The sequence below is a fragment of the Lonchura striata genome, chromosome 19, assembly GCF_046129695.1.
Source record: "Lonchura striata isolate bLonStr1 chromosome 19, bLonStr1.mat, whole genome shotgun sequence".
In the NCBI taxonomy this organism is placed as follows: domain Eukaryota; kingdom Metazoa; phylum Chordata; class Aves; order Passeriformes; family Estrildidae; genus Lonchura; species Lonchura striata.
Window position 1 is genome coordinate 11,294,478 of NC_134621.1, and position 14,957 is coordinate 11,309,434.

The 14,957-nt window shown below is 59.1% G+C and overlaps 2 protein-coding genes across 3 annotated transcripts in view; both read right to left on the reverse strand.

Moving 5' to 3' along the window:
- Positions 1-5,857: 5,857 nt before the first annotated feature.
- On the reverse strand, positions 5,858-9,993 carry CHMP6 (charged multivesicular body protein 6). Its single transcript, XM_021534156.3, has 8 exons — positions 9,900-9,993; positions 9,216-9,325; positions 8,677-8,764; positions 7,924-8,010; positions 7,770-7,835; positions 7,584-7,664; positions 7,343-7,397; positions 5,858-6,183 (listed from the first exon to the last, which is right to left on the reverse strand). The coding sequence occupies exons 1-8, from the start codon at positions 9,960-9,962 to the stop codon at positions 6,131-6,133; spliced, it is 603 nt and encodes a 200-aa protein (XP_021389831.1). The 5' UTR covers positions 9,963-9,993; the 3' UTR covers positions 5,858-6,130.
- Positions 9,994-10,953: 960 nt separating this feature from the next.
- The window catches only part of RPTOR (regulatory associated protein of MTOR complex 1), a 98,393-nt gene continuing 94,389 nt past the window's right edge, over positions 10,954-14,957 (reverse strand). For both annotated transcript variants that reach the window (XM_021534088.3, XM_077787409.1), the window contains 2 exons: positions 14,594-14,723; positions 10,954-13,015 (listed from right to left, as the gene is read on the reverse strand). In XM_021534088.3, coding sequence (XP_021389763.1) covers positions 12,947-13,015; positions 14,594-14,723 — 199 coding nt within the window. In that variant the 3' untranslated portion in view covers positions 10,954-12,946. The remainder of the gene's footprint in view (positions 13,016-14,593; positions 14,724-14,957) is intronic.

Genomic DNA, 14,957 nt, shown 5'->3' on the forward strand with positions numbered 1-14,957 from the left:
CCTGCCGCCTGTCCCCTGCGTGTCCCCCGTGCCCTGCGGGTTCCGGGCTCAGCGAGCGCGGCCGCAGCAGCCTCGGCTCTCCCGGGAGGCTGCCGGGGAGCGCAGGCACAGGGAGGAGCCGGAATGACGGAGGAAACGAGGAGTGGGTGGGAGAACAAAGCGCTGCGGACGCTGTGCCGGGCCTGGGAAGATGGAGGCGCCGAGTGGGAATGAGGGATGCAGGGAGGCTCCGGCTGCTGCACGAGGGGAAGGGGCAGCGGGGCTGGCACTGGCACTGACACATCCCTGCTGCCATCCCGGGGACTAGGGAGGGCTCCGCAGCAAACCCAACCTCTGCCGTGCCCCATGGGGCATGGGGGAGCAGAGCTGTGTGTGCTGGGGGAGCCCCAAAACGCGCCGGGTCCCCCTCGCTGCCGGGCTGGGCACAGCCCGAGCCCTGTCCCTCCTCACCTGCCCCAGCGCCTGTTTCACGAGTGAGTAATGCTGAATTACAGCGCTAAGGAGCTCTCTGGGGATCCTTCGGAATAACAGGAATAGTTTATGCGATTTGCATAATTGGTATGATGGGATTTTGCATCACGTTGCTGAGCTCGGGGAAGCGTCCGGGGCAGAGCCGAGGAGCTGCTGGGGGCTCTGGGCACCCCGGGGGGCTGTGGGCACCGTCGGGTGCTGCCTCCCCCCAGCCCAGCCCTGCCTGGGAAGGACCAGCGAGTCACAGAGAGGTGGCAGAAGTGACAGGTTCGTGTCCCGCTGCCATCCCCTGCCCGTGTCACCCCTTCTGTCCCTCAAGCTGGCACTGGGCTGGTCACAGCCCCACAGCCCCCTCGGGCACGTTTGCCTGTCCCATTGCCACTTCTGATGGCCTTGGCTGCCCATCCCAGCTCCGGGAAGCAGCAAAACGCCGGATCTCGGGCCTGAAGGATGCGGTGCCAAATTTCCCCCTGCTCCTGTTCAGTCCCAAGGCCACCCAGCTCCCTGCAAGGCATCTCCAGCCTTTCCGCGGGGACGCGGCTCCTCCTGCTTCAAAGCACAGCCCAGCCCGGGGAGTGCTCTGCTCTCATTTCCTCTCTCGCTAATTAATCACGGAGCCAGCCCCGGAGCAGCCTGGCACGGCTCTGCCGAGCTGCCTGAGTGGCAGCCAGGGGCAGGGGACACAGGCTGGGGACACCCATCACGCGGCAGCGCTGGCCCTCGGGGACACCGGCGTGGCCACGGCTTCACCCACGACTTGAGGAGCCGCATTCCACGGCAGGGCAGGGCAGGGCAGCAAAACGGTGACACAGGGACAAGTGCCACCTCCCAGTGCTCCTTCCACCCACCCAGCGCGGGTCCCGCGTCCCCCAAGAGGAGGAATTCTGGCTCCAGCGTCACAGCTGGCCCTGCCGAGCATCCCGGCCCTGCCGAGCATCCCAGCCCTGCCGAGGCATCCCAGCCCTGCCGAGCAGCGGCAGCTCCCGTCTGGCACCGGGAGCCACCAAAGGTCACATTCCCGGCCGCGGCCGCGCCGCGCTCGGACAGACCCGCTTTGTTCCCAGCGCTGCTCTAATTAGGGAATTGCGCTGATTTTTTTTTCCCCCCTCACAGTTGAACTATCAAAACTTGGGTTTGTTCCCTGCCAAAGCCTCTTCTACTCTGCTGGTGACTCAGCGTGACACCCGGGCACTGAAAGTACAGAGAGGGAAAGGGAAGGAGGCAGGGGTTGGCTCCCAGGGTGTCCCAGTGGGCAGCTGGGATGGGGAGTTGGCACGGCAGGGTTTGGGTGCAGAATGCAGCACCCCGGCAGTGCCCCCAAATGTGGGAAGCACCTGAACCCCTGGAACCCCACACAGGGCAGGGCAAGCTCAGGGTGTGGATAATGAAGAGGAGGAAGATGAAAGATCCACCAAACTGTGCCTGGTTCTGAGTCAGGGTTTGCCAGGGAGGGTGGGGGACAAGGGACACTGTGAGTTCATTCCCCTGGGGTGGGAGCTGAGGGCTGCTGAGGGGGGACAGCGAGAGCCCCCAGGGCCTCTGAGCCCCTCGTGCCAAAAAGCAGCAGGGCCCAGATGAGAGGTCACAGATCCAACAGCTCCGGGGTTCTCAGCTCTGTTTTGTTTTTCCACGGGTGTTCCAGGAAACATCGGAGGCAGCGGAGCATGACAGCGTGTCAGGGTGCAGCCGTGTCGGGGTGCAGCTGTTTTGGGGCTGTGCAGCTGTCCTGGGGTGGGCTGGCAGCCCCCCTCCCTCCCCGGCAGCGCTGCCATCCAGCTGTGTTGGCATAGAAACTGCCAGGGCTCTGCCACCACCTCTGGTTACACAATTCCCTGAAAGCCCAGGGAAGAGGCTGCTGAGGAGGGGAGGCAGCTGCCGGCCTTTGCCCCAATCCAGCTTCGTGTCAGCTGTGGGCACACCGAGGGGGTGGGGGTGGCCGGGCAGAGCTCAGCCCCAGGGAGCAGTGCTGGTGCCCAGCTGCCTCCTGGACAGCAGGGAGAGGAGTCTGTGTAAAGGCACTGCTGCTTGCATAACGCTGGCTGGAATCCCTGCTCCCCCAGTCTCAGACCTCGCTCGGGGTGGGGGACGAAGGCTCTGCAGGCAGCGCTGCCAGCTGGGCACATCCCATGGGATGGGGCAGTGTCCCCACGGAACAGGGACCGTCCCTCTGTGGGGAGCAGGGAAGGGGCAACAACATCTCCCAGCAGAGCTCCTCGTTTCTCCTTCCCCCTGCACGGGAATCCCACAGTGCCACAGCAACTGCTGGGAATAGCACTGAGATCCAGGAGGAGTGACTGCTCCTGGGAATGCTGCGTTCCCTGTCACTGTCATGCATGCTGTGCCTGCCCTGGCAGGTTTGCCCTGGACATTGTCCAGTGGCCAGAACTTCTCCAGAGCCTCAGCACAGGGGCCAGGGCCGTGCCAGGGCTGTGCCAGGGCCGTGCCAGGGCCGTGCCAGGTCTGGGGCTCCGGGGAGGGCTCCGGGCGCTGCAGGGGCAGCCGAGGCAGGAGCCTGAGGTTTGTTCCTCTTCTCCAGGGTTTAATTAACAACGAGCAGCGCTGCCTCCACGCTCCTCTCACTCAACATCTGGCCAACTCAAACACAGCTGGAAGAGCTCTGTGCGCAGCCCTCCCGGCAGGAGCTGGCTCCCACCCCGCTGCCACAGCTGAGGGGCACGGGGAGTGCTAATTAAACACTCCCAGCTCGGCACAGCTGCTTTCCCAGGGCCCAGCAGCACGGGCTGGGGGGGCTGAGCCACCCGAGGGTCCGGCTGGTGCAGGCAGGGGGGTCGGGGGCATCCCGCTGCTCCCAGCAGCAGGAGAGAGGTAAATCCAGAGTAAATCCAGAATAACGAGGGAGCAGCTGCTGTCCAGAGGCTCAGGAACAGCCCAGGTGGGGCCTCAGCCTGCACCAGGTGGAGCAGGGGGTGTCCCCAGTCCCTGTGCCCATTCCAAAGCAGGGACAGTCACACACAGGGGCTCGGTGGTGGCTGGACAACTCCACAGGGATGGAAGCACCAAGTCCTACAGAGGGAGGCAAAATGGGATGGGACAGTGTGGTCCCTCAGGAGGGAGCCACTGGTCCATGTGAGCCCTGAGTCTGGGCATGGATCAGCTTGACAATTCCAGAGTAATTCTTACAAATCCCCTAATTTGGCCTTGCGGTAAACCCAGGGAGAGGAGGGAAGTGGCCGAGGCTCTCAAGAATCCCAGCTACACCAGGGCCGTGCCAGGACTGTCCCAGCACTGTCACCTCCCGGGGCCATCCAGGCAAACAGTGCCAAACAGGGCTCTGTGTGTCACACACGGAGCCAGCTCTGACATTTCCTGCCCACATCTCTCCCAGGAGCAGGGAGCAAGGAGGGCAGGGAGGAGGAAGGCAACTCCTGCTCATCTAAAACACTCCCTGTGCAAACACGAGGCTGGAAGAGAGTCGGAGGAGCCACTGGAGCCACTTTATTGTCACAGCCCAGCACAGAGGTCACAGCCCACTCCCGGCCCTTCCTCCCGAGGAGACCCGGCAGGAGCTGTTGGGGCAGGGATTAGCAGAGGAAGCTGCGGCCCGATCTGCTCCCAACTTTCCTGCTGGATCACTAAATGGCTTCTCCACTGTGGCAGCAACGAATGGAAGGAGCTGCATTAACCCCTTCAGCACCAGCCCCGCTCCCTGCAGCCCCCGGGACCCGGCCTGGCACAGCATCCCTGGGGAGGGCTGGCTCATCTCTCCTGCTGCCAGGACGTTCAGCAGAGGGGAAACCTGAGCACAGGGACTGCAGCACACCCTCCTCAGGCCTCTCCCGTGGCGATGCCAAGCCCAGGGAAGGGTTTTCTCAAAGCAGCAGCAGTGGAAGCTGCACTCCTAGGACAGATCCCTTCCTGGGTGTGCCCCCCAGATAAACCAGGGGCACGTTCAGCAGCCCAGCACCGGCTGGCACCGGGCTGAAGGGGCCCTGAAGGAAAAGCACTGCCCAGAAATGCTCCTGCCAGCGCGGCACCGGTGAATCCAAGGCTCTCTCTGGTGGGAACAGGCTGCGTTGCAGCACAGCCGGGCTGAGCAGAGACAATGAACCGCCGGAAGAAGAGCAGGACCCTGTCCTGGGAGGGCTGGGAGCAGGAGCTGGCTGTCCCCACGGCAGCTGGGGTGACCAGAGACACGGCCCTGGGACCATCCAATGCCCTGGCCAGCTCCAGAGGCAGCAGCTGCTTTGCCAGCACTGTGCTGGTGTCAAACACAGGGCCAGGCACTGTGGGGTTGGTATGGAACATTAGTGAGGGCACAGCAGTGGGAGTGGAAATGGGGTGCTTCCAAAGCACTCACTGCCTTGGGGACACATGAGGAGGACGAGGATGCCCTGGCCAGTCTTTGGAGCACAACAGAGAGGACATGGAGCACACAACTCCACCCAGAGCTGCTGCTGGCCCAGCAGCACGGGGGAGCTCCCCAGTCCCTGGGATTGCTTTTTGTCTAGCACCAGATCCCACAAACCCAACGACAGCCCCACAAAGTCTCCAAAGGACCCTCTGGTCCTTCTGCTGTTGCAGAAATGCAGATTGAGGGTTGTGGCTTCAAGAACATAAAAAGTAAAGATCTGCAGTGTCCTGAAGAGCATCTGCAAGCTGGTGGGTGAGCTCGTTCCAAGAGCACCCAAATCTGCCACCACCTGGCTGCCAGCAGCGTTCCAGACCCTTCAGCATCCGAGTGAGTCCTCAGAGGGGTTGGGGCTCCCTGGAGCTGCTCCCAGAGCACTTTGGAGTGGCAATTTCTGGAGCTTCAGTCCCCGTGTCTGGAGCAGCACGAGCCCAAGGAAACGTGTCCGAGTCCCCGAGGAAATGTCCGGCAGGAGCTCTGGAGCAGAGTCCGTGGGATCCATCCATCCATCCCAGGCAGAGGAGAACTCTGATGCTGGAGCAGAGCCCACGAGGGACCAATCCTGGCTCCTGACACAGGCAGGAGCTCCGTGCTGGCATGGCAGGAGATTTCTGCAGCCCAGGGCCGCTCGGCTCTGCAGGGCTCCGGGGCCAGGGCTGAACCATGCCCAGCCCCTCAGCTCACAGCAGGTCAGGCTTTGCTGGGCCACAGCCACTGCAGCAGGAGCAGGGCTGAGCAGCCAGGCTGAGCCTGGCCCAAACCAAACCCCCTGGGGCTGGTTCTGCACGAGCCAGAGCTCCAGCCCAAGTGCAGCAGGACAGGGACACAGCAACCCCTGCACAGATGGAACCAGGAGAGAGAAGGGACAGAGGGACACGGACACCACAGTGCTTCACAGGGCTTGTGCTCACCCAGCCCATGCCCAGCACAAACATGGTCACTCTGAGCATGGCATTTCCTGGGATTTGGCCAGAGCAAAGGCAGACTGACCACCAGAATCAAACCTACAGAGAAAAATTTGGCTTTGGATGATTTAGAGTTGCTGTTTAATCCCGAGACAGCGCAGCTGAGTGAGTTTGGAATTTAAGTTACAAAAAAAGAAAGCACTAGAAAACAATCTTGATACAAGAGCGATAATCAGCTGAGGTTCCCCACCCTGTGCAGGGAATCCTGCTCCACAATCCACCCAGCACAGCTGGGATGCTGCCAAGGCATTGCCTGTTCCCAGCACACTGGGAGGCAAAACTGTCCAGGGTGAAAGTTTGGTGGGGGAATCCCCAGCACTGGGAATTAAGATGCTGCCACCAGCTCTGGCTTTGGCCTGTTCTTGATGGGTGACACTTCTGTGGAAGGAAAAGAAACTTGTTACAGAATCAGAGAATACAAATATCATGCAGCCTGAGGAGGATCCAGGGCTCAGAGTCCATTCTGCAGGGCAGCAAATGCTTGCACAGATAAGAGAAATTGGTTATAAATAATCCCACATTCCCATGAGGAAATGCTCCTTTTTCACAGCACTGAAGGACTACAGACTTTCTGAACATGCCCAGCCCAGGGCAGGAGCAGGGCCAGCTCTGCCCTCACCCCTGGGCTGTGTTTTGTTTGGCCTCAGTGCTGACATCTGAGCCCTGTTTAGGAGTAAACAAGCTCCAAGGAAACCCACATCCAAGATTGCTCCTGGGCAGATTCCACACAGGGAAATGGCTTCTTCCAGCTCCTCTTTGCACAAGCAGGGAGGTTCAGCTCCTGTGAGTGACAGCTCAGGGCTCTGCTGTCCTGGGAGAGGAGTCATCACCAGTCTGAGTTTTCAGCTCCTTATCACAAGACACCTAATGAATCCCAGTGGGCTCCTTCCCTGCCAGGCAGGGCCACCAGGGCCTGCTAGGTCACCTTCTTGGTCAGCTCTCCCACTTCCCAGCTCCATTCCCACACAAATCCATCCACTGAGGCTTCAGATCACTCAGGAACACCCAGGGAGCTTCAGCTGTGGAGCTCATGCTCTGTCAATCCTGGAACTGTGTGACTCCAGTGATGCTCATCCAGCTGCTTCCAAATCACTGGGAAGTGAGGTGGGAAGAGCTCCAAGTCATTTCCCAAGGAAATCCAGTGTTGTCAGGGTGAATCCAGCATCCACAAAATACCCGTCCCTGTGCTGTGACAACGGGACCAGCTGGGGCTGTAGGAGGAAGCCTTGCCTGGCTCAGGCAAGGGAGGAATTCCTCATGGAGGTGTCTCAGGGCAGGAGGTTGCCTCAGAGCAGGTACAGGATGTGACAAGAACAGCAGGGGCTGCACAGGGAGCTCCCCAAGGCAATGACCAGATGCCAATGGAACAGTGAGCGGAGCCTTGGGTCCTCCTGGAACGAGGGCTCAGCTGGGCCTGTCCCCACTCCAGGAGCTGCTGTCCCCTCCCATTTCCCAAGGCACTGACACTGGGAGAGGGCCTCAGAGCCCTGCATGGCACAGGAGCACCAGAGGCCAAAGCTGTGCAAGGAGAACATACCTGGGATCTTCTCCGGGAGCGGCTCCGAAGGAACTTCTGGAAGCTCCAACTGTTCCTGCGAGGACATTAAAGACAAAGTGTCACACGTGCCACAGAGCACAGCTGTGGGCAAACACCAGGGTGGCAATGTCCCAGATTTGCCCCCAGACTGAGCTCTGAGAGTAGCAAAAAGGCACTTTAACTGCTATTAAAAACAGCTTCCTAAGAATGTGGATTTTAACCACAAGAACATCAACCCCACCTGAGTAATAGCATTTAATTCTTCTAGAATGGCATCTTCATCCTCCTCAGTCAGGCTGCCAGCCAGGAGCTCGTCTATTTGCTGTGGGAGAGAGGGAAGGACATTACATCCCAGCCTGGTGGCTCTGGGATGCAGCACCCACCCCAGCAGCTCTGTGGTGCTGCTCCCAGCTCCTCGTGCACGCACCCTCTGGTACTCCACAGCATCCTGGGTTTCTCCTATTATTCTTTCCACTTCTTCTATGGACATAACCTGAAGGGCAGAGCCAAAATCCAGGTGTGGGAGGGGGCAGGGAGGCAGCTCCAGCCAGGCCCCTCTGAAGTGCCCCAGCCACAGGTACCTGGTGCATTTTGTTCAGACACTCATTGCCTATTTTCAGGCCCTCGATGACCTTCATTTCAATCTGGGTGAATTCAATGTCCTGGACCTGCAGTGGCAAGGAGAAGGAGAAAAGCCTGTCACACTTTGGCCAGGCACTGGCACAGGCTGCCCTGTGAACCCTGCAGGGATTTAACAGAAATAGGGGACAGTGGGAGTGATGGGGAGCAACTGGGCTCAGAGGGCTCTTCCCACCTCAATAATTCCATGGCTGCCATTCTTAGGCAGACACAGGCTGCCAGCACCACCAGAGAAGCTGCAAGGAGGAATCAGTGGAGCCCTTGCTGTCCTGTCAGTGGCACCAGCAGCAGAAAACATCCACACAAAAAGCTCAGCACAGGCAGCTGCACCAGCAGGTCCGACAGCCCCTGAGGTGATTTCACCGGATCTTCCAGCTGCCAGTGCCAGCCGAGACCTCCCCAAACCTAAACACATCCAGTTCTGAAATGACAGGGCTGACACAAGGCAGTGCAGCCATCCCCAGTGTGAGTAACATTCCAGCAATTTCCAAACCACACCTTTAGCAGGAAACCTGCAGGTTCCAGACACACCACTCCATGTCTCCAGGGAAAATCGTGGCACATGCACAATTTTGGAGATGTTTGCCCTTGGACAGAGGGCTGAACACCTGCCAGAACCTGCCAGCTGGAATGGAATGGAATTCCAGGACATCCCAGGGGAGCCCCAGCCCAGAACACCCCCAGGCCTGGCTCACCATCCGCTCCAGGTTGCTGATCTGGTTCTCTGTTTTATCCAGCAGCTGCTCCTGGTACCGTTTCTTCTTCAGCAGGAGCATGGCTTTCCTGAGGGACACACACAGGGATGAAGTAACTGAAGCCTAAAGGAGCCCCATCAAAGCCACACTTGTCCTGTGCTTCTGCTAAAAGGGGACAACTTGTGTGCAGCTGAACTGAGCCAGGACCTGCTCCTGTGAAGAGCAAGGATGAGCAAACTGGGAATTGGGAATAAATGCTGCCCTGGGAGGCGCTGAGGCCCTGGCACAGGGTGCCCAGAGCAGCTGTGGCTGCCCCTGGATCCCTGGCAGTGCCCAAGGCCAGGCTGGACAGGGCTGGGAGCAGCCTGGGACAGTGGAGGGGTCCCTGCCATGGCAGGGGTGGAATGGGATGGGCTTTAAGGTCCCTCCCAACCCAAAGCATTCCGGGATTCCGATCCGCACAGTGCAGCGGCGTTTCCCTCCCGGTGACACCCTGGCACTGCCGCCCCGCTCGGCCCCGGCTGACCCCTGCCCCTCACTCTTTCTTGCCGTCCCGGAGCAGCTGCCGGGCCAGCGCCCGCTCCCGCTCCAGCCCCAGGCTCAGCCGCTTCTGGTACTGCCGGAGCTTGTCCCGCTGCTGCTTCAGTTGCTGCGGGACAGACGGACACGGGGACAGAGAAGGGGACGGACAGGGGGACAGGCAAGGGTCACAGCTCAGCCCTGACAGCTCCAGCGGCCCTCAAGCAGCGCCGCTCCCCCGCCCGCTCTGTCCCCGCCGTGTCACCGGCGGCACCGGGGGTCGCTCAGCCCCAGCACGGCCGGTCCGTCCCCCCGGCTCCCCGGCACGGCCCGGTCCGGTCCGCCCTCACCAGCACGGCCCGGTACCGCTCACCAGCCCGGTCCGTCCCGCTCACCAGCCCGGTCCGGTCCGCCCTCACCAGCCCGGCCCGGTCCCGCTCACCAGCCCGGCCCGGTCCCGCTCACCAGCCCGGTCCGGTCCGCCCTCACCAGCCCGGCCCGGTCCCGCTCCCCGGCACGGTCCGTCCCGCTCACCAGCACGGCCCGGTCCCGCTCACCAGCCCGGTCCGGTCCGCCCTCACCAGCCCGGTCCGGTCCGCCCTCACCAGCCCGGTCCGTCCCGCTCACCAGCACGGTCCCGCTCACCCCTCACCAGCCCGGCCCGGTCCCGCTCACCAGCCCGGTCCGTCCCGCTCCCCCCTCACCAGCACGGCCCGGTCCTGCTCCGTGACGCGGCTCCGCCGTTTCCGCCCGAACAGGTTCCCCATGGCCGCTCCAGCCCGGCCCGGCCCGGCCCGGCCCGCCCCCGACGGCGGCCGCGAGGGGCCCGGCCCCGCACCGCGCGCAGCGAGCGCGGCAGCGCCGCTGGGGGGCGCGCTGGGGACGGGAATAGCGGGAATGGGAACGCATGAAAATACCGGGAATGGCGATAAAAATATCGGGAATGGGGTTAATAATACCGGCAGTGGGGTTAATAATACCGGCAATGGAGATAAAAGTATCGGGAATAGGGGTAATTACATCGGAAATAGGGATAATGATATCGGGAATGGGAATTAAAATATCGGGAATGGGGATAATAATGTCGGGAATGGAAATAAAAATATCGGGAAGAGGGTTAATGATATCGGGAATGGGAATAAAAATATCGGGAATGGGGATAATAATATCGGGAATGAGGATAATAATATTGGGAATGGGAATAAAAATATCGGGAATGGGGATAATAATATCGGGAATAAAGATAAAATAGGGAATGGGGATAATAATATCGGGAATGGGAATGACATAGGGAATAGGAATAACTGGGAATGGGGATAATAATACAGGGAATAGGAATAACTGGGAATGGGGATAATCTGGAATGGGAATGATAATAGAGGGTATGGGGATAACGCAGGCAGTGGGATACAGGGAATAGGGAATGGCAGGTATGGCAGGGAGGCTGTAGGGGTTGGGGGTTACGGGGACATCACCGATTCATTCCCAGAGGGATGGAATCGTCCGGGGTGGAAGAGCCCCCAGGCCTGGCAGTGCCAGGATCCACGGATCCATCGGGGCTGCAGCCAGAGCTCCAGGGCTGCACCTGCCCCTCGGGATTGGCATTCCTGCTGCTCCACCGGGCTGGCATCTGTCACCAACACCCCCTGGGACCGGCCAGACCCCGAGCCCTGCACCCCAAATCCCCCCTGGCTCCTCCCCGGGCCACAGCTGCCCCCGGCCCCACAGAAGGATCCTCACACCAGGAAGTGTTTCTGCATTTATTATTAACCATTTATTTGTCTGTAATCGTTTTACTCTCACATTACAATCATGTGGGGGGGTTTTATATATTTTTGTTTTAAACTTTATTTTTGTAAAATAAATAGAGCTAAGTGAACTTTTAAGGTAGGACGCTCTCCAGATCCTTGGTTAAACTCTGTGATCCCATGATTGAATCTCTGCATCAGACCTGTGGAAGCACAGCCCACACACGCTCAGGTGAAAGCCCAACAGCCCAAATTCCTTAAAATCCCCCGTCCTCGACGCGGGGCTGCACTGGAGCCAGGCAGGAGCAGCAGCTCCCACCACGCCAGGAATGTCCTGTTCCTTTCACAAACTCACTGATACGAGTTAAAAATCTATTGTTTTTGAAGCTGTGAGTGTTAAGGGGTTATGTGAGATCCCAACCTTTGGTTCCACCCCAACGGGCAGCCTGGGAGTGGGTCGGGAAGAGGCACAGCTCTGTTAGACCATAATTAACTTTGGGTAACTTAGAAGTGGGTTTTTAGGTAGTTTTTAAGTTTAAAGCCTTTGATTCATTATCCTGGGATGTGATCCCTGACAGGGACGGTGCTTAGGGCACCCGACATGGGCTCCACCACCGTGGCTTGGGGACCTCCCAGGGCAGGGTCCCCACCAGCTGTGGCACCTCGGGGTGGCCCCGGTGCCTCAGCACAGGGGAACAGGGTGCCAGGGGCAGCAGCAGCAGGGTGGGCACGGGGCAGAGGTGCAGCCACGGCCAGCACAGGGACAGGGGGGCTCTGAGCCCTTCCCTCATCGTGCTCTTTGCTGGAGCCTGCAGAGCCCGTGGCACAGGCTGGAGGAACACTGGGAATTCCTGCAGTGAGTTCTGCACCTCTAGAAGGAAGCCTGTCCTTCGGCTGTGCTCTCCCTTCCCACACCCATCTCCAGCCCCAGAATGGCTCCCAGGGGACAAAACATTCATTATTCAGATGTGGAAGGTGCAGAAGATGGAGCAGGAGAGCTGGGATGAGGGTGCTTTGCTCAGAGCTGCCTTCCTCCTCCTCCTCCTCCTCCTCAGCCACTCTCCGTGCCCAGGTGCTTCCGTGCCTGGTTCCACAGGGGCAGCTCCAAGTCCCAAATCCTGGCCTCTCCTGGGTGCACAGCAGCTGTGGGGAGCACCCAGAGCCCGGGCTGGGCCCTGGGCAGAGCTCCGTGCCTCGAGCTCCCGGTGGCACAGGGACAGTGGCAGCAGGAGGGGCAGTGCCTGAGGTGCCCCCAGCTCCCCACTGGCACTGTGGGCTTGGGTGGAACGTGGTGACACCAGTGACGTGCTCCAGGCTGGTTGGAGATCTTCGTTCTCTTTCTTCCCTTGCCTTCCTCACACGCAGCTCTGTGGTGTGGGACATCCTGCCCTGTTTTTGTCATCTCCCTGAGCCCCTTCACACAGGATCCCTGCCTGCCCAGGCCACCAGCTCCCCGTCTGTCCTTGTTTCCAGTGGAGAGGAGGCTGCAGGGAGGGAGGAGGAGGAGGTTCATGCAGAGGAGACGCTGCCCTGCCTCTCTGGCAGCCACACTCGGGTCATGCTGCCCTGGCCCAGGAATTGGGTTTGGCACAGGGGTGGCAGCAGCTGGAGGGTCCCGTGGAGCTGTTGGTGAGTCCTGACAGTCCTTGAAGAACCCACACTGCAGCAAAACAAGGAACAAAGACTAAAACAAGACCCTTCTCAAGGGCGTTACCTCATCCAAGTCCTTCCAAGCTCAGGAGCCGTGTTTCTGACAGAGAAGCCAACCACTGGAAACAAAAATAAGTGTTCCTTTTCTGTAGCTTTTAGAGGATATAGCTGGAAAACAAAACAAAACAAAACCAGGAGATTGTCTCTTCCCCTTGTCAAACCCATCAGTAGCTAAGTCAGAAGAACAAATGTTCAAGTTATGGGGTGCAGCAGCAGCCAACACGAAACATTCAAGTCGATGATTTCTCTATGTACAGGGAGGCCCTGCCCTGAGCCGCTCCGGGCGGGCGCCGTCATCTGATCCTCTTCTCCACCGAGTACACCGAGATGTAGAAGTCATTGCTGCCGACGGCCAGGTGGGGCTGCGGGAGAGCACAGCGACAAACAGGCACAGTCACACTCAGCCGGGCTGGGACAGCCCCCTGAGGCCACCCACAACCACCTGTGACCATCCCCACCGGCTCTGTCCAGCCCTTCCTTGGACACCTCCAGGGATGGGCGCTCCCTGGGCAGTTCCAAGGCCTGAGCTCCCTTTCCATGGGGAAATTCCTGCTGCTGCCCACCCTGAGCTCCCCTGGCCCAGCCTGAGGCCATTCCCTCTCCTCCTGTCCCTGTTCCCTGGAGCAGACCCTGACCCCCCGGCTGTCCCCTCCTGTCACAGGTTGTGCAGAGGCACAAGGTCCCCCTGAGCCTCCTTTGCTCCAGGCTCAGCCCCTTCCCAGCTCCCTCAGGAGTTCTCCAGCCCCTTCCCAGCTCCCTCAGCCGCTGCTCCTGTGACCAGCTCCAAAGTCCAGGTGTGGAGCAGTGACAGGCACAGGTGACAGTGACATTCAGCAGGGACACCCAGCTGCTCCACAGCTCTGCAGGAGTTATAGGCCCATTTCAGCTACAGGGAAAAATTATGGGCACTATTAGTTGCCAACTGCCAACATAATTTCTCTAAATGACTGCAATTCTTCTCGTTAGGAGCCATGCCTGGGCTGAAAATGAGCATTTCCTGCAGTGAGGGGACCTGGCCCCATGGACAGGGCTTTGCTTTGCTTGTTTAAAGAACAAACTACTCTTCCCATTACATATTAAATACCTGTCAGCTGATCTGCAGGTTTCTTAAATAACTCTTGTAACTCCCTCCAGTTTTCCCATCCATTCATTGTTTTCTCAGGCTTTCCATCTCCTCCATTTATTCTCCTCCCTGGGTGAGCAAAGTCCACTACCCAGATGGGACCTCCCTCCTCCCTGAGCAACAACCAGATTCCCTGTGTAACCACTGCAGAGCCCCTCAGCTGTGACAGACTCCAAAATCTCCTTTTGCTCTGCCTCATTCCAGCTGTGACAGACTCCAAAATCTCCCTTTGCTTCTCCTCATTCCAGCTGTGACAGACTCCAAAATCTCCTTTTGCTCTGCCTCATTCCAGCTGTGACAGACTCCAAAATCTCCCTTTGCTTCTCCTCATTCCAGCTGTGACAGACTCCAAAATCTCCTTTTGCTCTGCCTCATTCCAGCTGTAACAGACTCCAAAATCTCCTTTTGTTCTGCCTTATTCCAGCTGTGAAAGAACTCCAAAATCTCCTTTTGCTCTGCCTCATTCCAGCCTGTATCAACTCGTGCCTTTAATTTTTGCAGCTCTCCCATTTTCCTGGCGTGCACTTTTTGCCTGCACAGCACCAGCCTGATGTGAGAGCAGCCCCAGCGAGCCACGGCTGGGAGTGAAGAAGCACAGGAATTTTGGGAGTGTGAGCCTGCAGCGCTCCTGGCACCAAGGCCAGCTCCTGTGCCGGGGAAGGGCTGGGAGGATGGAGCTGCAGCTCAGCTGGAAGGGCTCAGGAGCCGGAACCCTGCGGAGCTGGGCTGGGACTCAGCTCGGAGCACCGGGCTGGGACCGCTCCCCTCCGCCCTGGGGGGGTCTCTGTGGCAGCCCCAGTGCAGCAGGGATACAGACCCAGTGAGGATGGAAGGCCAGGCAGCTGATGGCTCCCACTCGCTGTCCCATGAAGCCGTCGTAGTATTTGATGTTGTTGATCAGCTCCCCGTTCCCATTGTAGATGGCAGTGAACTGGTTCATGGAGCCACTGGAAGGGAAGGGGCAGAACATGGAGTCACTGGGAATGCTGGGAGGGGACAAAATTGCTGCTGCAGCCCCTGGCTGAGCTGTGTGTGAGTGCAGCCACATCACACAGTGGGAGAGCATTAACTGGTGGCCAGAACCATATGGGTCTCAGATTCAGTCAAAGAAAGAAACTGAGAATTTCTAGCCTGGGAAAGAGTTGGAAAAGAATGTAAATAATTCTTTATCTCTCTTGTTT